Source organism: Mustela nivalis (assembly GCF_964662115.1).
Source record: "Mustela nivalis genome assembly, chromosome: 15".
In the NCBI taxonomy this organism is placed as follows: Eukaryota; Metazoa; Chordata; class Mammalia; order Carnivora; family Mustelidae; genus Mustela; species Mustela nivalis.
Window position 1 is genome coordinate 71,136,272 of NC_139034.1, and position 24,800 is coordinate 71,161,071.

The 24,800-nt window shown below is 41.6% G+C and overlaps 1 protein-coding gene across 9 annotated transcripts in view; it reads left to right on the forward strand.

Moving 5' to 3' along the window:
* The first annotated feature begins 3,514 nt into the window (after positions 1 to 3,514).
* The window catches only part of GPC5 (glypican 5), a 1,409,494-nt gene continuing 1,388,208 nt past the window's right edge, over positions 3,515 to 24,800 (forward strand). For all 9 annotated transcript variants that reach the window (XM_082700893.1, XM_082700897.1, XM_082700896.1 and 6 more), the window contains exon 1: positions 3,515 to 4,111. In XM_082700893.1, coding sequence (XP_082557019.1) covers positions 3,652 to 4,111 — 460 coding nt within the window. In that variant the 5' untranslated portion in view covers positions 3,515 to 3,651. The remainder of the gene's footprint in view (positions 4,112 to 24,800) is intronic.

The window sequence follows — 24,800 nt, forward strand, 5'->3', positions numbered from 1 at the left end:
ACGCAGGAACTAGCAGAATGTACCAGGGTTCTACCCATATATACTAGGTTGAGTCAATGAGCTCAAAATAGGTAACTTTTGTCAGAGGCAATAGAGTGTAGTGGCGAAGGGAGCTTACTTTTGGGCCCTTACCAGATCTATGGCTTCTGGAAGTTTACTTAATCTCTTTATACTTCTGTTTTCTCATTAGTAATAGAATTGTCATTGCCTCATGGGGTGGTTGAAATGTTAAATGAGATAATACTTGTAAGCATCTAATAAATATTAGCTGTTATTAGTGACTGGGTACATAAATTACTCCAACCAGCTTCTGAGGTCCAGCTAATCAGTAGCCAGTCTTACCCCAAAGCAGTAGTCGGGTTTGAGGGCAACGTGATATCATTAAGTTCACCTAAGTCCTCCCCTAACTTCTTCATTTCTCTTTACAAGGTCTTGAGTTGACACATTTTATTTACTTATTTTTTGGAAAGATCCTATTTATTTGAGAGAGGGACCATGAGGAAGGGGAGGGGTAGAGGGAGAACAGGCTCCTCAGTGAACAGGGAGCCTGACCCAGGACTCCATCTCAGGACCCTGGAACCATGACTTGAGCCAAGGACAGACACTTAACTGACTGAGCCACCCAGGTACCCCAAGTTGACACATTTTACGTGGTTACTTATAAGCTTTGCATTTAGAAGATCCAAAGGTGTATTTTAAATTATGACCATTTAAAGGTTTTCCTATCTAATGGTGTTTCAAAAGCAGAACACATGCCTATTAGATAAAAGGCATTCGATAAATGTTTATTGAATAACCTTTGAAAACTGAGCCATTATCACTATCAAAATAAGGAAATTTCTCTCTAGCTTCATCTGTAGTATTTAGAGGTAAATTGAACAAATGATCAGTTTTAGTATAATATGTAGAGGTTGTTCTAGAAAGTTCATACAAAAGACACATTGGTATTGCATTCTGGTTGGAAGAAGGAAACTTGTCTTGAAGCTTCACAGCGTAGCTAGCACATACGTTTTGTTTGGGTGCCTGGCATAAGGATACTTCTAGGAAAACAAGCCCTTCCAACACAATTACTGTGGTAGCAATAAGGAATAAAAAGTAGAAACAAATATATTTTTTTTTTTTTTTGTGATTGGGGGGACATTTTATATGGACTAATTTCTTATTAGTCCCTACTCTATTTTTCGATAGCTTCCCACCTAATTGTTTTGTTGAAATAAATTGTAAAAACAAAGATTAGAATTTGCTTACATGTCTCTATAATCCCTATTATGCCTAGCATGGTGGTTTGTTGTTTTACATTTAGTATGTGTTCAATCACTATTTGTTAGTTGATTAGTTTTTACTGAACCATCAGTAGTTCTCAGTAGTGTCTGTTATTTTACCCTTGTAAGACAAATTGTTTTAGAAATTCCAAGTGAATGAATTGGACCAGGTAATCTCTAAGGATTCTTTTTATTTATTTATTTATTTATTTAAAAAGATTTCATTTATTTATTTGACAGAGAGATCACAAGTAGGCAGAGAGGCAGGCAGAGAGAGAGAGGAGGAGGAAGCAGGCTCCCCGCTGAGCAGAGAGCCTGACACGGGACTCGATCCCAGGACCCTGAGATCATGACCTGAGCCGAAGGCAGCGGCTTAACCCACTGAGCCACCCAGGCGCCCCAGGATTCTTTTAATGCTAATACCCTATGATGATCAAATCTAACAAGGAAAGATCTAGATAAAGAAAAAAAGTTTTGGAAAAACCTGGGGATTTACTAGCCTTATACTGACACAGAAGGAATTCTAGTAGAATAAAATTCCATAGATAAAAATTATATATAATTACTAGTAAAAAAACCTGATAAATTAATAGACCAACTTTGGTGTTGCTCAATGTAGCCCAATATGTTCTCTGGTATGGCATGGGGTGGCTGGGAGTCTGAGGTTAATAGCATGCGTTCTGTATTCTAATGCCTGGGTTTGATTCCTGACTGCACCCTTTAACAGCTATGTTGGCCTAGGACAAGCCAGTTCGCCTCTCTGTGCCTGTTTCCTCATCTGTAAAACAATAATAGTGATAACTACTTTATAGGGTTGTTCTAAGATTAAATGAATGAATTAGTATCCTTAAAAACCACTTAGAGTGCTGTCTGTCATCTAGGTGCTATATACATCCTCCGCGTCATTCTCATAGATACGTATTGCTGACTTCCAAGCAATCTCTGCATGCTTGGTGGCTAGAGAAGTTCATGGGGGAAGTTCTTCCCAGCTCCCCCAGGGGTACGAATACACCGCTTTGCTTGAAGTCCTTGAATTTAAAAGCAGCTGTTTCCCCTCCCCCCATTCTCATTTACTGAGAGAGCGTCTCAAAAAAAAAAAAAATCCACCAAAAACCTAGTATTCATGGAATTGATGTCAAAAGGCAAGTGAACACTATTTCACTGAAGAAGTATCTCAGCCATTTCCCTGGAATGGTTTTAAAGCAAGCAATCTACTGCTGAGAGTGCTGCCATTGATATCAAATGGTCATTAAAAGTCCCATGACACTTAACTAAGACTTAAAATTATTCATTTCTATCTCTTGGCAAGGGTTCAAATTTGAGATTAAATTCCTTTTAAGTGGTTGAGGCATTTATAGTCCACCCTGCCTGATGCTTTCAAGCAGTTTTGTTTGACTGGAGGAGTAGTACCTTCAGGTGCCTGTGGACGAAGAGACCCTTGTCCCTCGCAGGCTGTTGAGTTAGTCACGTTTAGAAAATGCGCATGACCCACTGATGTATGGTTTCTAATGTATTCTTTTTGTAAATTGTAAATTGACAAAATTCCTTTGTCATTTTTAAATTGCCTAAAGTCTTCATTTTTCTATCTTCCTTTTTAGAATTTTTTTTTTTTTTTTTTTTTTTTACAAATTCCAGGGGTGATACATCTCAGAAGGGCCCAGATAGATACGAAGTACTGAAGTAAAATACAATGCTGAAGGTTGACGAGAGACCAAACCGGACTCTACTGTGATAAGAAGAGCCTGATGATGTTTGAATGTAATTCTTATGATCTCTAAATTCTCTCGGAGTCAGTTAATGTTACAGAAAAATGTTCCAAGGCAGTAACACAAACCAATTTTTAAAAAAGTTAACTTCTCATGGATCGTCTTAAAACCTCGTGAATGCGATCAAGCTTCTCGGTTGGGATCTTCCCCTGTGTAGGTTTTGCCCTTGGTGTGTGCCCAGATCCTATTTCACACAATTTCGACAGGAATGCCCGTGCCCTGAAGACCTCGACTTCCAGCCAAGAACTTCATCCTCCTTCCAGCTGGTGTTTCTCATCCCTGATCTTCTCGGAGCCTCTTCCTACGCTCGCTCGTCTTTTCATCAGACGGTCGTTCCTCGGGAAGGACTGCGAGAGCGCGGCCGGGCTTTCGTTTTATTCCTTCGTTTCCTCGATCCAGGCAGCGGGCTCCGAGGTCCGTCTTGCGTGGGGCCGCGTTGACAGCGGGAAGGCGGGAGCAGCCGCGGGAGGCGCGCCGGGGGCGTGGCGTGGGGAGGGCGGAGCCTGGGCGCGGGGCGGAACGTGGAGGGGCGGGGCTTGCCCGCGGAGCGCGGCGGGCGGGCGCGTCCCAGGTTGGCCGCTGCTGGCTGAGCCCGCGGCTACCGCGGCGGTGGCCAGAGCCGGATGCTCGCGGGCTCCGTGCGGCTCCAGCCGTTTTCCTCCCTCGGGCTGCGCCAACTCGCGCCCGGAGACCTCGCGGCGCTCTGCCGGAGAACTCTGCTGTTCCAGCCTCGGGGCTCCCCGGGAGAAAGCCAAGTGCCCCCAGGTGAAGCCGGCGTCCCGGAACGGCCCCGGAGCGCCCGCCGCCAGCTTGCACCTTCTGGGAACCGCGACCGCCGAGCGTTTTCCAGCGCCTGCAACGCAGGGCGCGCGGGGGCAGTGGGGTCCACTGCGTGGGAAGGGGCGACGAGGACACCGATGATGGACTCACCGACCTGGCGCGCGGGCTGTTGCTGTCTCCTCCTCTTGGCTCTCGTTGGGTCTACTCGGAGCGAGGACATGCCCAGCTGCGAAGAAGTTCGGAAACTTTTCCAGTGGCGCCTGGTGGGAGGTGTCAAGGGGCTGCCGGATTCGCCGCGGGCAGGTGAGGCGCGTCGGGCCGGCGCAGAGCGCTGCGCCTGGGCGCGGGCCGGGGGCGTCCTGAGCGGGGACTCCGCGCTCCCCAGGCCCTCGGGGTGGCTGTTCGTGGCCAGATGACCTTTCAGGCACTCCGGCCGGGCATCGTGAACCCTAGGGAGGCCACGGGGGGCAGCTCGGTGTGCGGGGACTCCCTGACTCCGCCCGAGGCTGAGCTGGGCTCTGGGCATTGGCCGCCCCCGCTGGCTCCGGCAGTCTCTGCTGATGTTGGAAGAGGCCCGCAAAGCTGACAGCTGGGGACAGCGCGGCCTGACTGCGTTTCTGTTGCGAGTGGAAATTTCACCACTGCCCCGCCGGGGGCCCTCGGTTTGCTGCTTTCTCGTGCAGTGGGCAGAGTTGGGTTGGTCGCTCCAAGTTTGATGCTAAAAATACAAACCCTTTGCTGGAGAATGGGCAGCCAGTCTCCTTTTTAATTCAGACGCGGACCGGTGCACCCGCACTGGTATGACCCTTAGCCGCCTCTCTGCGCCCTGGCACGCAGCCCTCCTTGCGGGAACCTGAACTACCCAGTGCGTCTCTCAGACCAACTGGGTAGTTTTACCGCCTGCAAGGTGTGACGGCAACAGGCGATCAGATTGAACGTATGGGGAAGCCACTCACTAAGCATGGATGAGACGTATGGCAGAGACTGAAGGGGAGAGAATACGGCGAGCGTAGCGGGTGTAGATTCTGCTTCTTGCAACGCAGTTTGCCTGCACCTTTACCCCTGCTTCCCACCGCTGCCGCGCAAATTCCCTTCTGCTGGCGGGATTTCCAGTTTACCTTTGGTCTGGGAGATGAGGTCTTAGTTGTCAAACGCAGTAAACGGTGTCTGAAGCTAAGATCGTACTATGCGGTGCACCCTGACTGTGAAGTCAGTGCACAGACGAATGCTGTGATCTTATTGGTTGAAAAAAATTATTTGTAGAGGATGCTTGGGTCTAAAATTTACATCCTCTGCCCGAGTTTTTAGGGCGAAGAGACTTGCTTTTAGCACTATGGAGCTGTAGCTGTCTTGCTTAATTGCTTTGCTGGTGGTGAACCTAGTTCCCCAGTCATTTTACAAGGACAATCTGAGAATTTGGGAACACTGAATCCATTTTAGTTTACATGACCAGTCTTTAATTTTTGAAATATTTCAAGTATTTATTTGAATGTCTATTCAGTACTATGTGCTGCTTCTATACTATTTGAGAGAAGACAGTTGGTATTCTCAGCTTAGGGCAGTTTTCTCCTCAATAGTTTGGGCACATTGGTGTATATCAGTACATTCTTTTTATTAAAAAACAAAACTAAAACTCACTTATCAGTAGCTAATACTACTAAAATGGGAGTTGTGTTGGGGAGGTGGGCAGGGTGAAGACATTGAGCTGCATTATTAGACTTTATCCCAGAAATGCCATAATTTTGGCTGCTATGTTCAGGAAATGTTGACTGCTCCCCAGTAAGGCCATGATTTCCTTGCCTTTCTCATATCTTAGTATTTCTGGTACCTGCCGAATGTAACATACCGATTAGGTGTTACATTTCTAGAACCTTGTGTGTATTTCATGTTTTTTGTAGAGGAACTTTCCAGAGTATCAATCACTGAGGGACCTTTTTACCAGGATGTGAGAGGAAACTGAAGCTCTGCCCTCTAGAGAAGGAGGTAGTGTCCTTATTTGCATTTGATACCCATGACCCCTAACAAAGAGCCAGGATGGGATGCACCTTCTTTTCTATGACATTCTGGCTTGCTTCCCTGTTGCTAGACCTTCCTTTATCTGTGGCTTACCATGATGGGGGAATCATAGCAGTACCAAGGAAAGGGGCTCTGTGGGGTTGCACTTAGGGACATCAGTGGAGCTGATGGAAGAAGGGTTAAATTCTTTTGATATTTGCATTAAGAAAAAGTCACATGAAAGTATTATTCTGAATTAGAATCCCCTTGATTAGAATCATTCTTGGCTCCGTATTGTTAGTGATTGCTTTATTTGAATAATTAAATAAAATATTAAACTATTTCTTTTGACATTGATACTTCTCTTCTTCCCACTGTAACAATCTCATTCCCAAACTGAGCAAACCACACATAGACGATGTGCTTTGTAACTGCTTTGCTCTATTTTTGTATTTGTATATGATCTATAACATTAGCTTGATTGAGGATAGCAGTTGGGTATCTTACTGTCTAACGTCATCCTCAATCTCAAGAGAGAACAATAGTTAATATACCTGGTCATTTCCATGTAAAAATACAGATATTGTTATTCCTTGTAATAAATGTATTTACTTGGCGTATGGGCTTTCACTGACAGAAGCTAATACATTTAGGGGGTGCCTGGGTGGCTCAGTCAGTTAAGCATCGGATTCTTGATTTTGGCTCAGGTCATGATCTCAAGGTCCTGAGGTACCCCCCCCCCCCAAAAAAACCTAATACATTTAAATCTGATACTTGTTTCCTTGAAAAGTGTGTGTGTGTGTGTGTGTTTTTTTTCTTTATTTACTGTCTACAAGTGGTTAATTCCTGAGAGGTCTAGTCAGAATCCCATTTTTATAATATAAGCAGGTAGAACAACTTTCTATAGTTTCTTCCTACATTTGTGACTTTTGTATCTTTTGAGCACTATGTTACTCAATTTAGAATTATTAAAAACGGTGAGAACAGCCATTCAAGTCATTTCTCAGATTCTCCTCACCTTTGTTCTCTACCCTGCTCCAATTCTTTTAAGCCTATTGAGCTTCTAAGGATGTTGGATGAGAAATGTAAAAAAGGAGAGAAGGTGTAAATGTGATTAGCATTACAGATTTCCCTGCATTCTGATTTTATTTCCTAAGTAGTAGTCAAGGTGCCCTTTGCTCTTGTTTATTTTATTCGAGAGAAAAAAACAACAAAGCTTAGTGTGTCTTTTAAAAGTTCTTTTATTTTTATTTTATTTATTGGGGAGGAGGGATAATGCCTTCCCATTGAAATTCTCTTCACACATTCATTGTTCACACTTGCATTCTTTCCGTTTTTCAAGAAGGTAATTCAGAGCAGAGAAGCTCATAAAAAAAATCCAGGACTATATTCAGGTAATTTATATGCCAACTGGTTTTAAAACGGAAGTTCATTGGTACAAGGAGTAGTTTGTGAAAAATAACTTTTTCTTGGGAGCTTTGGCCCATAAATGGGATAATAAAAATAAACTGGATGTGGCAAAATGAAATTCTAATTGTAAAGGACACTTTAGTGCTGTGTAGCTGTAGTTTTTAAACTGGTTTCCTTAAGATCCAGTCTTATAATTGTTTCAAGGACGTTGTTGATTCATTTTCACACCCAGTAGAAGCAATCTACTTGGTAACCTTGGAATCTGGAATTACAGGCCTTGGGTTTCAAAACTTGATTCTGCCCCCTTGTAGCTTGGGACCTCGGTTAATTGGTTATGACCTTCGAACCTCTGTTTTGTCATCTGTGAGATGAGAATATTAGTTCTTAGATGACATGAAATAATGTGTGTGTGTGCAGAAGAGCACAAATGCACACAGTAAGTGCTCACTAAATGTGCTGTGGTCATTCTAGTTTTTTTATTTAGTGTCTTAAAGTTTTAATTAGATGTGGCCTTTAAGGGTGAAATTTTAGTTTTAGATCTCTAGACATCAGATGATGTTTTTATGATAATAGGTTTTTTTGCAGTCAAATGCTCTACCTCTGAGCTATACCCCCCAAATAGGTTTGTTTGTTTGTTTGTTTGTTTTGGTCATAAATGATTGTTTTTAAAATTGGGAAGTAATTTTCTATTCTAAATGGAATTTATTAGGTTATAGTGAATATTTTGTTTCTGTTCATGAGCTAATGGAAACTCTAAGAAAGAAACCTATCTAAATGGTTTTTATTAGGATATGGTAAAAAAAATATGATTATATATGTATTTCCATGAACTAATGGACACTGAGGAACAGCTGTATTGTAGCTAGCTGCAGTGCCCATAGCTACTACTACTACCACCGTCTTAGCTCTGCTGTCTGGATTCAGGGAGGCAAAGTAGCGCCTATAGGATGGTTTAGGGTGGCCATAGTCATTCATTGATTGTAATCTCAAACTGGAACTCTTGTTTCTCATGAATTTAGCCCTTTCTGCTACTTAAGGAACATAGCTGTGGTGATCACATTTCCTGAGTCATAAAAGGGACCCATGGTCTGATGCCGGGGCAGAATATTAACATCAGGATTGGTCTGTGTTGAAGCCCGTCCACCCCAACCCAGCAGAAACGGCCCTATAATCAAACAAAGTAGGCTCCATTTGGTTTCTGCAGCAAGGGCCATCACTCAGCACAGGAACTCTTGGTGTCTTGCTGAAGGGCCCCCAGGGAGGGCCTTTTTCGAAGACTTGGGCTTGTGTTGATTGGTATCAAGGACTGTTGAATGAAGCAGGGCAGTTCAGGAACTGGGGATTTTTACAATTTGTTTAGGGGCTAGCAGGGTTAAGGTGGGGATAGTTGTCATTATGGAAGAAGTGGCAGCTCTCTTTTTGGTCAGAAGAGGGGGCTGTTGAGTCATTTTTGAGGTTGCAGAGTGTCCTGGTGGCCTTCCTGCCTCTCACAGGTCCCTGGTGGCCTTGTCCCATGGTTGCTCTCTGAGTCTGTGCATGTTGTCCGGTTGACTTGTAAACATCGGCTTGGTTCCATTGTCAGAGCAGCTTGTCACTTTCTCCTCCGCAAAACTGAGTGTGTGCGTTGGTGGCTGTGACAATCAGGTGTGCCATTTTTATCCAGACCTTTAGTGAAACTTACTGGTCACACAGAGAGTGTGGTTTTCTACTTTAAGGCCATGGAGTATGACTGTCTGTCAGGGGCCTGAAGTGCACTAATCACACCCAGCTCACTAGCAAGTATAAATGCTGTGTGTGTCCCCTTTCTCCCTCCATCCCACAATGTAGGTTCCTGTCTTCCAAGTGTCCAACATCTTGTATTTGTATAATTGGCTTTAGGAGAGGTGCAGTTTGGAGAACTTAAGGATAACATTTTATCATTCTTCTCCAGTTTCCAACTTGCCCAGGGCTTTCTGAAATATGATTTTTATCGCGTGCGTGCACACATGTGCGTGTGTATAACTTACTTTCCAGGTCTGATAAGAAGACCCTCTGAGTCTGTGATATTTATTTTGTCATTAACTGGTGTAATACCAACAGCAGCATTCCAACAAACAGAGGCCTCTCTTAAACAGAAATGATTTATAAATCAGTGGTCTCTTGGTATAACTGTTGAAGAAACCATAAACCTTAAAATGGGGTCATGAAAGGCTTCAGTGATATGCTTTGTTGGAATAGGTTGTCTGTGACTGTGGTGCCTGATCTGGTTCGGTAAGTAACAATAGCTTTACTTTTAATAGAGAATAGCCATTTTCCATTAATTACCTTTCTTTTACAAAAGCTTGACCTTCGTCCAGAAGAAAAGACAACACCAGCTATGTCCTCAATTCTTCCTCTTTTCAGCTTTAGAAATTTCAAATTTCACTAATGCTCCTGTTAAAAATCACCTTAACATGATTAGTCATTCTTCTATGAGTCACAGTATATAGGAAAACTTTTTAAAAAATGTTATTATTTTAAAAATTACTTATTTTATTTTAATTTCAGTGTAGTTAAGATAGTGTTGTATTAGTTTCAGGTGTACAATATAGTGATTCAGCAATTCCATATTACTCAGTGCTCAGCAAGATATGTTTACTCTTAATCTCCTTCACCTGTTTTGTCCATACCACCCCCCCCCCCCCAAATCTGGTAACCGTCTCTTTGTTCTCTCTAGTTAAGAGTTTGTTTTTTGATTTGCCTTTTTCTTTTCTTTTTCCTTTGTTTGTTTTATTTCTTAAATTCCACAGATGAGTGAGATCATATGGCGCTTGTCTTTCTGTAACTGGCTTATTTCACTTAACAGCATACTCTTTGGATCTATCCATGTTGTTGCAAATGGCAACATTTCATTCTTTTTTTCCTGGCTAAATAATATTCCATCAGTATTTACATCACCTCGTCTTTGATGGACACTTGGACTGCTTCCATAGTCTGGCTATTATAAATAATGCTACAGTAAAAACAGGGGTGCATGTATCATTTTGAACGGTGTTTTCTTGTTCTTTGGATAAATACCCAGTAGTGCAATTATTGGATCATAGGGCAGTTCTGTTTTTAATTTTTGGGGGAACCTCCATGCTGTCTCCCACAGTGGCTGTACCAGTTTGCATTCCCACCAGCAGTGCCCCAGGGTTCCTTTTACTTCACATCCTTGCCAACACTTACTGTTTCTTTTAAAAACTATTTGTAAGATTTTACATTTTTAAATTAATTTTTAATTTTTTATTGAAGTATAATTGACATGCAATATCCTGTTAGCTTCAGGTGTAAATCATAGTGATTTGGTATTTTTATAGATTATGAAATGATTCCCACCATAAGGCTAGTTATCATCTGTGGCCATAAAAAATTATTATGGTATTATTGACTATATTCCCTGTGTTGTACATTATATCCCCATGACTTACATATTTTAAAACTGTAGAATATTTTAAAAATTGTATTATTAATTTTTTAAATCTTCTAATAGATTTTATTTATTTGACAGAGAGAAAGAGCACAAGCAGGGGGAGCAGCAGGCAGAGCAAACAGAGGGAGACTCTGGGATCATGACCTGAGCAGAAAGCAGCGCTTAACTGACTGAGCCACCCAGGCGCCTCAAAACTGTAGCATCTTAATTCCCTTTATCTGTTTCGTCCATCCCCCAGTCCCTCCCCACTCTGGTAACCAACAGTTTGTTTCTTGCATGTATGAGTCTGCTTCTCTTTGTTTTGTCTTTTCATTTTTTAAAAAAATTTCACATATAAGTAAAATCACCCAGTACATCCAGTATTTGTCTTTCTCTGTCTGACTTATTTCACTTAGCATAATCCCCTCTAGGTCTTTGATTAGCCATATCAAGTTCACATATGGCTGCTACGTAAGTTGAATGCATAATGCACTTTCATAGAAAGAAAATGAGATTTTGTACTTTCATGTTTTTATGAAAGAATACTCATTCTCTTGAATATTCAAAGTACTGAAAAGTACAAAGAAAGCAAAATTTACCATCCAGAAATAACCACCAGTAACTCTTTGCATTACCTGGTTGAGAACCATTGGCATAAACTGTCCAACCTATAGCTCTTTCACACACGCACATTATGTAGCTGCCTGGCTCAGGTCTCGGTTGCAATGTCAGCTCTTTGGAGAGGCTTTTCTCCAAGTTCATTGGACTCTGTTCCCCCAGTTATTACTGTATAATCCCCATCTTTCTTTCATGGTGCCATATGTTTTTTCTTTGTTTTTATTATTGCTCTGTCACCACTAGACGGTGTGCATGATGAGAACAGAGAACACATCTGCCAAGGCCAGGTTCGTGGACGTGTCACCTGGGCACTCACACAGGGTCCCACCCTCAGAAGGTTGAATGGTTTAATGTTCTGCGCTTACCATCTTGCAGTGCAAACCGAATCCTGCATTCGCAGTTGGCACAGGCCCTGTCTGTTATGCTGTTGGTGCTGCTGGCTGCCTTATTCACAGAAGGTTCTCTTTGGCTGCCTACAAGAGTGTCTGATGTGGACTAAGACTTGAAATTTTTTTTTTTTTTTTAAGATTTTATTTATTTATTTGACAGACAGAGATCACAGGTAGGCTGAGAGGCAGGCAGAGAGAGAGGGAAGCAGGCTCCCTGGTGAGCAGAGAGCCCGATGTGGGGCTCGATCCCAGGACCCTAGGATCATGACCTGAGCCGAAGGCAGAGGCTTTAACCCACTGAGCCACCCAGGCGCCCCTTGAAATATTTGTTGAAGACTTTGCTACATCCTCTGAACCTCTCTGATTCTTACATTAAACTCTAGGAGTCAGTCCACAGATGGATAGCCCGTATATCTAAGATTCTGCTATCTCTACATCATGATATTTCTCAAGTTTTCCGGTGCTGTGTAAATGGGTTCAAGATGGCCCTGTGCCCTGTGATTTTTACTTCTTCACATCAGGTCAAGATGATTAGCCCAGAGCCCTCGAGGGCCAAATTCAAATTTTTACACATCCAGTTGCTTTAAATATAACTCAAATCAGCATATTTTTAGTCGCTTAGAGCCTGCTTGCTTTGCATACTGCTCCCATCATTGGCCCACCATGCTTAAAACACACTTGGGGGCTATGAAACACCCACGCCACTGCTGCCTTTGGAAGTTCTCAGATTCAGAAACTTCTCATCTTGTTGCTGAGCCATTTCTCCGAGCTAGGGGATACGTGAGCGCCTTCCACTGCTCCCTCTCTCCTGGGAGTCTCCCTGTCGTCTTCCTCTTCTAGGTGGTGCCCCTGTGTTATGGGGCCTGGGGGGGGTGGTCTCCTACTGTGAGGGACAGCCCTTATAAAGCTCACCGTCTCCGTCTCCTGCCACCATCTCGAGGTCCTTTCTGGGCCTTGATCATCCTTGGAATCCTCAGATCTACCACATAGGGACCAATATTTATTTCTCATGTAGGTAGAGACTCAAAGCAGTAATGCTGATTTTGAATATATTTCTTTCCCTCTGCTTGACTGTAGGCTATTTGAGAGTAACGTCCGTGATCGGCATATCTTAATGTTCTGTGGTTAGGCCAAAATCAAGAAATACATTTTGATTTGTAGAATTAATCTTAGATGTGTACTTACCTAACATACTCTGTCTACGGTCTTTACATAGTTTCCTATGCTTACTGTTAACAATGGGAAATGTAGGAGGTGAGGTTTTTAAAAAAACCTTCTGATCTGGGCTCAGTTGTGTTGTTGAGTGAATTATTTTCCAGGAGTCAGTGTTTTCTTATGTACCTCTGCCACAAATTCTATAAAGTGACCCAGTTTTTTTAAGTTTAAACTTAAAGGAATTTTAATTTACATTATCAAATATTTTTGAAATGGAAAAAATGAGTTGCCGAACAAATGTCTGGAAGAAAGTTTCCTCAAATGTCCTGGAAGTAAAGGAAGATTATTTGATGTTTAAGGGATTCATTTACACAGTTTTTATCTTCATGTAGACAGTGACTGATCTGACTTCGAGCATTAATTCGTCTCTTGTTGGGAGGATGGAGAAAGATAAGGTGACCAAATATAATTTATATTTGGCTCTGGATTGATGGGTTTGTGTTTTATTTGATTTTTTCTACCCCCCCCCCTTTTTTTTCTTTCAAAGTGGTTTCTTTCTGTGAGGAAATTTAAGGAACTAGAAAATGATTCTGTTTTCTCATCTCCCACCATTGTTAATTCCATGTTGGGAGTAAAGCACCTATCTCTTATTTATGGAGTCATTCCTGAGCTAGGAAGATTGTTAAAAGATATCAGATTGGGGTCCAGACTCCATGCAGACTAAGTAGAGAGACCAGGCCTTCCAGGATAAGCAAAAATATAATTCCTGCTAAATCACAAAACATGATATATGGTAGCAGGTAAACTGTGTCTAAACTATTTCCAACAATTCCAATTTTAGAAATATTTACTTAGTCTTTAGAATATCTTTCAATAATACTTTGAAAATTTTTTTTTTCTGTATGAAGTGTAGTTGGTTATTTATTTAGGATATCTGAGAAGAGGTATTAGGAAATTCTACCTAAATAGAAGGATTATTTAAGTCAGTGCTAATGAGACACAGATATTTTGATATGGTTCAACAATGAACTCAAATTTATGTTTCAAATGCAATTATATTTAGAAGGCAGTAAACATTTTCTTCTTTTATAAATTGTGTATTACTCTTATTAGGGTAATGAGTTTGAATGACTTTTTTTTTTCTCTCCTCTGTGCTATGATAATCAAATTTATTTTAGCTTTTGTAATTGTATATAGACAATATAATTAAGTTATCTTTGCAGCTATCTTTTTAGAGCTCATAGTCTTTTGCTTTTCTTTTTCTTACAGTTTCAAGGGACTTTAGTTCATGATTTCTTCAAGATTTTTTTGGGGAGAGGGGTAAGAACCGAGGAGTCTGATAATAAGCCAAGACTGTGCCTTCATTGATCAAAGGAATGTAAACATTATTTCTGGATGTCCTTGTTCATTACAGATATATTCTTTAAATGGAAGATTGTCAATATTAAATTACCTGTTCAGATTTATTTGCCTTTTGAGCAACTCTCTTATTTAGTAAGGTTGTAGCAAGTTACATTTGGTTCATTTTCTTTTGATCATTGAAAATGTCTGTGTTTAATGAGCTGAAACTGAAGTAGGTCAATAAAATGAAGAGATTAACAGTCTGTTCTCACCAGCCTCGGAATACATTTCACTCTGGGGGGAAAAAAAAGTCATTTTTAACAAAGTTTTTTTTTGATCAACTTAAAAGGTGAAGGAAATAGGAATGATACGGAAAAAGGGAAAAGGCTGAAGAACCCAGGGATCCTTCAGGGCCCTGTTCGTCAGGGCAAGGTCTGAGCATCTATGTTTGTAGAGTTAAGAGCTTTAGTTACAAAACTAAATTTCACTTTTTACTTTTATAAGTTCAGGGGTACAAATAAGCTTCAGGTTATTAAATATTAGTATCTACTCACCCTCGGAGATATCCTACATGCAAAACAAGGAAAAATAGGTATGACAAAGCATTGAAATGTTGCCATGGGATAAACAGAAAAAACATTTTACTGTATAATTTATCCCATATCATGGTCATGTATTTAAGTGAATAACAATGAACTTACGGTTTTTCAAATAGCTTAGTCTTGACTCTATCACTTACTGGCCATGTGACCTTTAGCAAACAACTCAGCTTCTCAGAATATGTTTTTCTTTCTTCACAGGAATGGTGATAGAGGTGTTTTCTTTTCCCTTTCAGTGGTTTTTGAGGACCACAGGGTATGGGGAAAAACTGAAAATAGTACCATTCTCTACAAAATGCTACCTAGTTAACGCTATTAGAAATGTTCTTTTTTGATATATGTAAACACTTCTTTATGCTGGGTTAGGGAGCAGGCAAAGAAATCATAGTAGGAATCCCTTTTCCTTCATGTTAACCAAATACCAAAGTGTCACATGTTTTTCTGTATTCACTCTTGTACTCTTGGAGACATAGTCCATGTTTTTGTTCCTTATTTTAGTTAATAAATGAAATAATTCATTATTTATCCTATAACTCTATGGTAAAATCAGATTTGCGTACCTGTTATGTGGTTTAAGAGCTAAAAACTAGTCTTTTACAAAATACTGTCTTTTAAATTAATTCAGTGAAGATCAAGAGGGGGGTACTGTGCCTAGAAGGATGCTGAGTGACGGCCCGGAGGGACAGGTTCTACAATGTAGAATTGACTTTGGCAAGGGAGTAGGAGATAACTCTCTGCTGTGTTTTATCATGTTTTTGTGTGTCATGGTACTAACGGGTCTTTGTGTGTCCCTATGTTGGGGATAAGAACTTTCCTTCCACGTGAAAGACACAAAGGCACAGCGCGCTGGCCAGTCTCGGCCCCTCCAAGCAGACGCCGCACCCTGCTCTGTGTCTGGGCGGTAAGCAGGGGTATCAGTGGGCATCCCCGCCTCTGGCTGTCAGAGGCCAACAGTGGCCAGGAGGAGGCTGGGCAGGGGGACTGTGCTGGTCTCACCCTACAGAGTCCTGCAGCTCTTGGCAGGTGACCCTGCAGCTCTCTCTGAATTCTGGTCAATACTTTATTTTCCTGCCCCCTTAGAGGTAGTAATCGCTTCTTCTCCACAGTTCCTAGCTGAGAAGTACTGTAGTACCTCTTACAGTCTTCCTATATCCTTCCCTTTATAAATATTCTATTAAATAGCCCTATTTAACAGGACCAATGTGTTTCATTCCAGGATCCTATATGACAAAACTTTATATACTTTAAGTATTTAGACCCAGAGCTTTCAGAGAATATTTGATTTGTAATTAAAATGTGTCAATAAATAAGCAGAACATAAATCTGTTCTATAGTTAACTCATATACTTTTTAGAAGTTCCGATCAATGATGATTACGCTTTTATTAATTGTTCCTTTCCCTCCCTTTTCCCTTCACCCATTTTATGAAGAACACTGGCGGTGCCTAGCTCTTTTGGGTTCAGTTAGAAATGTGACTAAATTGATAACACCCCCTAATAACACAGAAGTTTAATTCAACCCACTCTACCAATTCATCCACTTGGCGCCTTCTATGGTTTCTGTTTCACAAATGCCCTGAAAGTTCTGTTCCCACTCCCGTCACTACCACTGTGCGTTCATGTGGTGCCCTTGCATGTCTGGATGATCCCATCGACCAACATCTGCTTTCGGTTCTCATCAGTCCACTTCCCAATTGCTTCCCAACTGATTTCCCAGGAAAAGTGAAATCTCCTCTTTATTTCTTGTGTTAAATCCTTCAGTGATTTTCCTTTGCCTTTCTTAAAACAAAACAAAACAAAACAAAACAAAACAAAACAAAACAACAAATATTATGTTTGAATATATAACTTGTGTGTGATCAAAAAAATAAACATTGTAGAAGCACCTGGGTGGCTGAGTGGGTTAAGTCTCTGCCTTCGGCTCAGGTCATGATCTCAGGGTCCTGGGATCGAGCCCCGCATCAGGTTCTCTGCTCAGCAGGGACCCTGCTTCCTGCTCTCTCTGCCTGCCTCTCTGCCTACTCGTGATCTTTCTCTCTGTGTCAAATAAATAAATAAAATCTTAAAAATAATAAATATTGTAGTGAAATACATAGGAGAAAAAAACCTATGGTGTCTCATCTGTAATGCACAGTTGTCAAAAGGTTAGCATTCTTGGGGCGCCTGGGTGGCTCAGTAGGTTAAAGCTTCTGCCTTAGGCTCAGGTCATGATCCCAGTGTCGTGGGATCGAGTCCTGCGTCGGGCTCTTTGCTCAGCAGGGAGCCTGCTTCCTCCTCTTTCTCTGCCTGCGTCTCTGTCTACTTGTGATCTCTGTCTGTCAAATAAATTAAAAAAAAAAATCTAAAAAAAAGAAAAAAAAAAAGGTTAGCATCCTTAGTCACAAGTGAGCTCTTATAAATTGGTAACAAAGACACTAATATTCAAAGGGAAATGAAAAAAAGAACTTAATGAGGAAATTCAAATGATATAAATGACTAATGAGGATATGGAAGATGCTTGAGCTCACCATTAACAGAAGAAAACTAATTCCTTATGAATATCACATTGTGGAGGATTAAAAATAGTGATATCTAATGTTCCTGTGATTGTAGGAAAGAGAGCGCTCACCTACAGATACTGAGCAGAACAACTGACTATGACTGTGCGTTTGGGGGAATTCGGCAGTTTTCACTCAAAATTTAAATTTTGTATACCCTTTTCTTGGTGATTCCAGCTTTTAGGAGAGTATCCCAACGTGTGTGTGTGTGTCTATGTATAATGTACATACATATTCATTGCACAGAAAAGTATTGCAGCTAATGTAAACATCTATTAATATCTATTGAATGATAAATTATGGATAATCACAAGTGGACATTAAACCAGGAGGGGAAAGCTATCTAACCAAATTAGGACAAATGACCTACAGCATTTATTAAAGGAAAAAACAAATTGTAGCCTAAGCAAAAAACACACACATACACACACACACACACACACACACACACACACCAGTTTATGTATGAATATACCCCAAAACAAAGTGCATAGAGTGCCATTAATAGTAGATAAGCTTGAGTAAAATTAGGAGGAGGAAAGCCAAAGCAGGGAGGTGTGGCTGAGCTGGAGGGCCAGAACCACTTAGCTGTGGGCTGGGGAGAAGGCTGGGGAGCTGGAAAGGGCCTGAGAGGTTTTCCTGCTTGCAAATTAACAAGCTGGCATGTTCCTGTTTCACTGTGGCTGACAGAAGCCAAGAGACTCCCCCAACAGCAAGCAAGCGGCATGAGGGTGGAGCTGGTTACCCTGCTCCTCACAGGGGGTGATCTCCAGGGGGCCTGCACTTGTTGCACTCTGGGGGGTGGGGCATGTTTCAGGGTGGCGGGAAGGGGTTGCCTCTCTGTAGCAAGCCAAGACAAACCTACTCTTTGTCCTGGGAGAAACTCTCCTTCAGGGCTGCTTGTTGGGAGCATGAACGCAGCTGGACAAATGGCCCAAGTAAAGGGTAGTCAAGGCTTGCGTTTTGGGCATCCCGAGTAAACACATAGAAACAGGACACTGGGGAAGGTGGATGACCTCTCGCAACGGGGGTGGGGTGGGGTGGGGGAGATGGGAGAGAGGTTAGAAGTCAAAATATACTTCACAAATTCCTGTGTCTTTTGAATTCTTGGCAAAGATGATTTTTTTAAAAATGAATTAGAATTTTTTATTTACTTTGTGATAAGTATGTGATTATATATGATTTAGAAACACTGAGGTGAAGCCCTTGTGATTGTACTCTTCTGGGCTTTTCTGTGTGATAATTTTTCAGGGCTCTTGGGCTTGGTTCCGGCAGCAATAAAGACAGGCAATCTTGTTGTTCTTTATCTTAATGATTCCAACTTTCCTGTAGACCCTTCATGATCTGGCCCCTTCTTCTTTGGTGTCATATGTTTTTCTCCCCATTTGGAAGGGTCGGTTTTTGAACTTGAACTATCATGTATGAAATGAGTCCTCCCTCACAGCTTATCCTGGGAACTACTGAGGTGCCCTAAACTACCTTCAGAGCCAGGAACCACTTCTTAAAGTCATCTCTGAGTCAGAGATGGTCATGTCTATAAGGACATATGGAAACGTCATTTCTCTCTTGGACTGTTGTGACACTCTTTTGGTCATGTTTCCACTTTTGTCTTCATTGGAAGCCATTTTCCATATGGCTTCCAACGTAATGTCCTAGAGATGAAGCTGGGAACACTGCCCTTCTAAACTAGTTCAGAACTTCAGGTTCAAGTGATGGGAACATAACTAAAACTGTGCTAAGCTGAAATAGGAATGCTTGGAGTCCATGGAGGTCTCCTGAGGGACACTGAAGACAAGGGAGGGGAAGAGATGCAGATGGACTGGAAAAAAAAATAAAATAAGAAAATGCAGACCAGAATGCTTACAGATCTCTTAGGATTTTTTTTTTTTCCCCCGCTGCAAGTAGGCTTCTTCCTATAGCAGAAAATATGACTGTGAGGTATCTTACCCCCAAGGGGAGAAACTGACCCAAGTCTCCTGGTTGCAAGTTAAAAAATTCTAGAAAGAGGACCACCTTCTAGATTGGCAGTGTTTTCAGTAACTATGAAGAAGAGCCGGGTTGGGAAAGGAAAAGGCGGAGGTCGGAGCAGAAACGTTCAGCTCATTCTACAAACCATTCCAGTGGTGTTTGATACATATCTTAGGACATCTTTCACGGCTTCCCAGTGCTTGCAGAAAAAGTTCAAACTCCCATGGATTGCATTAAAATTTCTCAGTTATATGTTCCTACCTTCTTTTCCAGACTCCTCTCCTTGGCTCCACTCTTTCCCATGTCTTCCCTCCCCGTTGCGAGAGGTCATCCACCTTCCCCAGTGTCCTGTTTCTATGTGTTTACTCGTTATGCCCAAAATGCAAGGCCCTGACTACCCTTTACTTGGGCCATTTGTTCAGTTGTGTTCATGTTCCCAACAAGCAGCCCTGAAGGAGAGTTTCTCTCAGGGCAAAAACAGGATTGTCTTGGCTTGCTACAGAAGTGGCAACCCCTTCCTCGCCCCTCAAATGTCCCCACCCCCACCCCCCAGAGTGCAACAGGTGCAGGCCCCCTGGAGAGCATCCCCAGTGAGGAGCAGGGTAACCAGCTCCACGCTCATGCGCTTGCTTGCTGTTGGGGGAGTCTCTTGGCTTCTGTCAGCCTCAGTGAAACAGGAACATGCCAGCTTGTTAATTTGCAAGCAGGAAAACCTCTCAGGCCCTTTCCAGCTCCCCAGCCTCCTCCCCAGCCCACAGCTAAGCGGTTCTCAGCTCAGCCACACCTCCAGCTCAGCCACACCTCCCTGCTTTGGCTTTCCCCAATGAAATAGACCTTTTCATACTTCCTACCTGCTCTTCCTTCTGTCTCATCTGGATAATCTGAGTCCATGTTTGTTTTGTTACTCATCAACTTTGTGAATTCAGATAAATTTTACCCTAAAAACCCCAGCTTTTTATTTATAAACTTGAAATATATTCTATCTTGTATTTTTGTTGTTGTTGTTGTTGGTAAGGAGCCTGTAAACCAAGCACCTAGTTAAAATATCGTTTGACCACCCCCCCCCCCGCTCCCCCACTTATCTCTCCAAGAAAAGGAAATTATTTCTTTCCCTGTGGTCCTGCAGAACGGAGTACGTACTTCCTTCATAGCACTTTGTCACATTAATTAAATTTTTTACAAATGTGTTTCCCCTTAGACTGAGCCCTGAAGGGACAAAACGACATTCAACCCTTCTTGGTATCCTTAATAATTATCACAGTGTCTTGTACGGAACAGGTGTTTAATCAATATTTGATGAATTCATTTGACTTATTAATCAAAATAAAGAACAGGAAATTACTCTGTAATTTAGCAGGGGCGGAGGGAAGACTCAGTATCCCCTAAACAGCCCTCTGAGAAGCAGTACTTGGAGCCCATTTACGCTACAGGGCTGTGTCTTGCTGCACACAACACCGAAACTTAGACCTGTGTCAGTTTGGGATGCTGTTTTTATGAGCTCTGGTTAAGGTGACCTCAAGGAGAGTAACTGGCAAGCCCGCACTCTGTTCTGCGGCATATTATTTCTAGTAGCTGTTAAATTAGTGTTCTCAGCAAAAACTTAACTTGGGAGGAAGGCTGCCCCCTAAGCATGTGTCTTCAAGGGGCATGATAAATAGTAGCAGATTCAAGCTTCCGAGAAGTACTACCCTTGAGAGAATGGATTTATTTGATTTTTAAGAAAATAAATTTATTGTCTTTGCATAGGGGAAGGGTGTTTTGAGTGAGTTCATTTTTATCATTCCTCTGAGACATTTTTTACTTAACCCCGTTTAGAGAAACACTTCTTGAAAAGTGAGCAGATGGAGAAGGCAGAGTTATCAGATACACAGTTTTTTTCTTTTTCTCTTCTTTCTTTTGTTTTTTAAGATTTTATTTATTTACGAGAGAGAGCGAATGAGAGAGCACACGAGTTGGGGGAAGGGCAGAGGGAGAAGGAGGCTTCCCACCGAGCAGGGAGCCCAGCACCGGAGCTCAGTCCCAGCACCCAAGATCATGACCTGAGCCAAAGGAGCCGCTTAAGTGACTGAGCCAACCCAGTTTCTTAAGTGGCTTTCAGAGTAGAAGACACTCTATAGGGGGGAAGGTGCAACACCGGGCATGTCCGTTCTGAGGCTACCCTGGTTTGTTGTGGTGTACCACACAATAGATAGCTGGGAACGTGGGCCCAAGTATCCCTTGAGACAGTGGCACAGATGAAGGTTTGTAGATCACTAGGCTTGTAGATGACTCTCCCGGGGGTAGAACATCACTCAGGGCCAGATCTGAGAGGTGGAACCTGGGCAACACAAATAATTAAAAACAAGGAGAAAGAAGATAACTCAGGCGTTCCAGAAGGCAAGGCAAGGGAAGGGTTTTGAAAACTGGGGAGCAAATTGTGTTGGAGCCCACGAAGAAGTTAAGAGTGAGAAGAAATGGTGAGTGTGTCTTGAATTTGACAACTAGGGGAGTTCACCAGTTATTCAGATGTTCTCCTTTACGGGGTAGGGGTGGGGTCAGAATTGAGATTGCGGGTTTGGTGGGAGAATGAAGTGGAAACAGTCAATCCAGACCACCCTTACTTCTGTGGAGAGGAAGAGGAAAGGCTCAAGTGTAACTGGTCATTCTTGCATGTGTTTGTTTTGCAGGGTCCACGCTTTGCAAACATGTCCCTGCTTAAGAAAGTGAAGGCTGAGTGCAGAAGAGGTGACCCAGGGAGGCAGGGGTTAGTCACAGGAGCCATTTTGGATGTTAAGGATTTTGAACTTCATCCCAAGAGTGGTAGAAAGCCATGGGAAGTTTTTCAGCCTAGAGGCCACAATTTGCATTTTTAAGAGACCCTTCTTGTCTGTAGAGTATCCACTTAAAGTGATGGTAGTACAGATGGAAAGAAGTCAATTTAAAACTTATTTTAGAGGTAGAATCAATATGATTTGGATTTCTTTGTTCTGTTTCTTTTGTGACTGGAATCTATTAAGGTACTTCCCATGTATTTTTTAGGTTGTACATCTAGCTGAAATCAGTCCATATAGACAAGAGGACCATATTGGCCTTGAATTCATTGCTGTGTGGATAGCCTTAATTATACTGTGTGTCGTGTGTGGCAATTCATATGACATATGCTTCTTACTGGATTGTTAATGTATGCCTGTGCTGTAGGCCCCTTTAGCTATTTATCTGATTGAGTTATACTACTCGTAGGGGAGCTAATAATTTGAGTGAGAAGTCAAGCCATTCAGTGTCTTAATTGTTTCCAGTTGCCTATAGATTTCTATCTTATGTGTTTGTATCATCTCCCAATACTAGTTTAAATCCATGCACAGAAGTCTGTATGGTCTGAAAGTAACAGTAGGGAAAGCATCATGCATCTGAGTCTAGAAACAAGAAATAAGAGTAGGAAAAATAACAGGGAATCAGGTGTTTAAGACATGAGATACATAACATTTTAACAGGATGGGGCATCAACAGTCATGAACTGGGCTGGACACTTTGGCTCTGGGTTTCCTGTTGGCCACGGTGAAGAATGATACAGTTAGTTGCATGGCTTAGAGCAGTTATTGGAGAGAAAGAACAAGTCATGGATTAGATGTTTTCCAGAAGCCCTTCTAGAATAGATTACGTAATGATGTAAGTAATTTAAGAAAGGAAGCAAGATGTTTTTAACTGATGGGCAAAACCTATGCGGAATATTTGGATTGTGGTCTTTCTGGTCAGGAAGAGACTGTGCAGAGGAGATGTTCTCCTCTTTAGAGTTTAGAGAACTTTAGAGAACTCTAAAGTTCTCCCTTTAGTGAGAACTCTAATGGTGCCAATAAAGTGTTGGATTGAGATTAAGAAATTATTAGAACAGAAGAAATGATCAGGTCAAATTTTTAAAGATGCTAACAGATTCTCCTGATGATCATTACGTATGGAATGCTTTTAACAGCTATAGCAAGTCTGTCTAGGGTGCTTATGTAAACAAACCTGGAATTTATGAATTTATAGGGCATGGCCTCCAAATAAATACCACTGACAGCTATGTAATTATGGACGAGAAGGACTTCTTTTGGTGAGGTTGATGGCAGGAATAGTTAAAAAAGCACAGCGGGAGGTGCCTGGGTGGCGCAGTGGGTTAAAACCTCTGCCTTTGGCTCAGGTCCTGATCCCAGGGTCCTGGGATCGAGCCCTGCATTGGGCTCTCTTCTCAGCAGGGAGCCTGCTTCCTCCTCTCTCTCTGCCTGCTTCTCTGCCTACTTGTGATCTCTGTCTGTCAAATAAATAAATAAAAGTCTTAAAAAAAAAAAAAACCACAGCGGGTGAAGACTTTAGAATATGGTGTTTTCTAAAGACATGGAACAAATGTTTACTTACCCCTGCCCAATACCGTGGCCAGGACTGACACCCCAAGGGCTTAGGAGATGCTGGACCTATTGTGGGAGCTACAGTCTGGTAAGTACTGGGGAGACAATTGACCCGTTGGAAATGGAATAAACACTAGGAGTAAGATTTAGGTCCTGGGATTCGAGTATGAGAGTAAGTCAAGACAGGGAAAGGTATCAAAAATGTTGAACTGCTGTGGGATGGGTTTTAGGGACTTAATTGAACCCTTGACTATGATTCAGTTGATACGAGAATGTGGGGTAAGACAGAACCTGTGGGTAGAAATAGGGTGTCTCAGTTCAATCAAGAGCAGTCATCTAAGTAGGTTGCCAATTTTAAAATGAAGTATTTATCACTTAAATGGGATGTTTTGTTATCATGGCTATGTGTGAAGAGAAACACGAATATCATTTATTGATAGCCTGCTGTACACCAGGTACTTGCTAGGGTTTTTAATCCATCATTTGATTAATTTTAATGGATCTGGATATAAGAGCACAACTTCCCTCTGAGAAATGTAACCAGTTTTCAAAATATCATTTATCTATCTTTTTCCTCTGATTTCAGTTTTGAGTTTGTACTGTTGCAGATGTAGTGCCTACAAATCCAGAATTTCCCCATTTCCTGGGCAAAATTCAGATGTTTATCTGCTGCAGTATTTAACCACTAGGAAGAACTTCCTGTCATTCACTTTTATTCTCTCTATATTCAAAAAATTCAGAAGCTTTTTCTTAATTGTTAATAGTAAATTTTAAGGAGTTCTGAAAAAACAAATGCTTACTTGAACATAAAGCTTTTTAAGACACGTTTTATGTACCTGACCAATTCTGACTTTGTTTTAGAAAAATTCCTACCTATAGTATATTCAATAATCACCTAAGTTGTGAACATTTCTTAATAAAAATCTTAGTTCCTCTTTAGGACAAACTAAAACAGAATGACCTTTCTTTTTTTCCCATTCTTTTTTTTTTTTTTTTCTTGTCTGTCTTGGACAAACACTATTTAGTAGCTGGATAAAGGAGAAATTACGATGTACTTGTCCTCAAAAAGCTGACACTTCAGAGGAAGAAGATACAGAATAAAATTATGATAGAATATTTTACATCATATGATAGTGAATTGGACAGGGTTGAAGAGAGCTCAAAGTAGGGATTGGCCAATCCTATCAGGAACTCTCAGAAAAGCGTGAGTT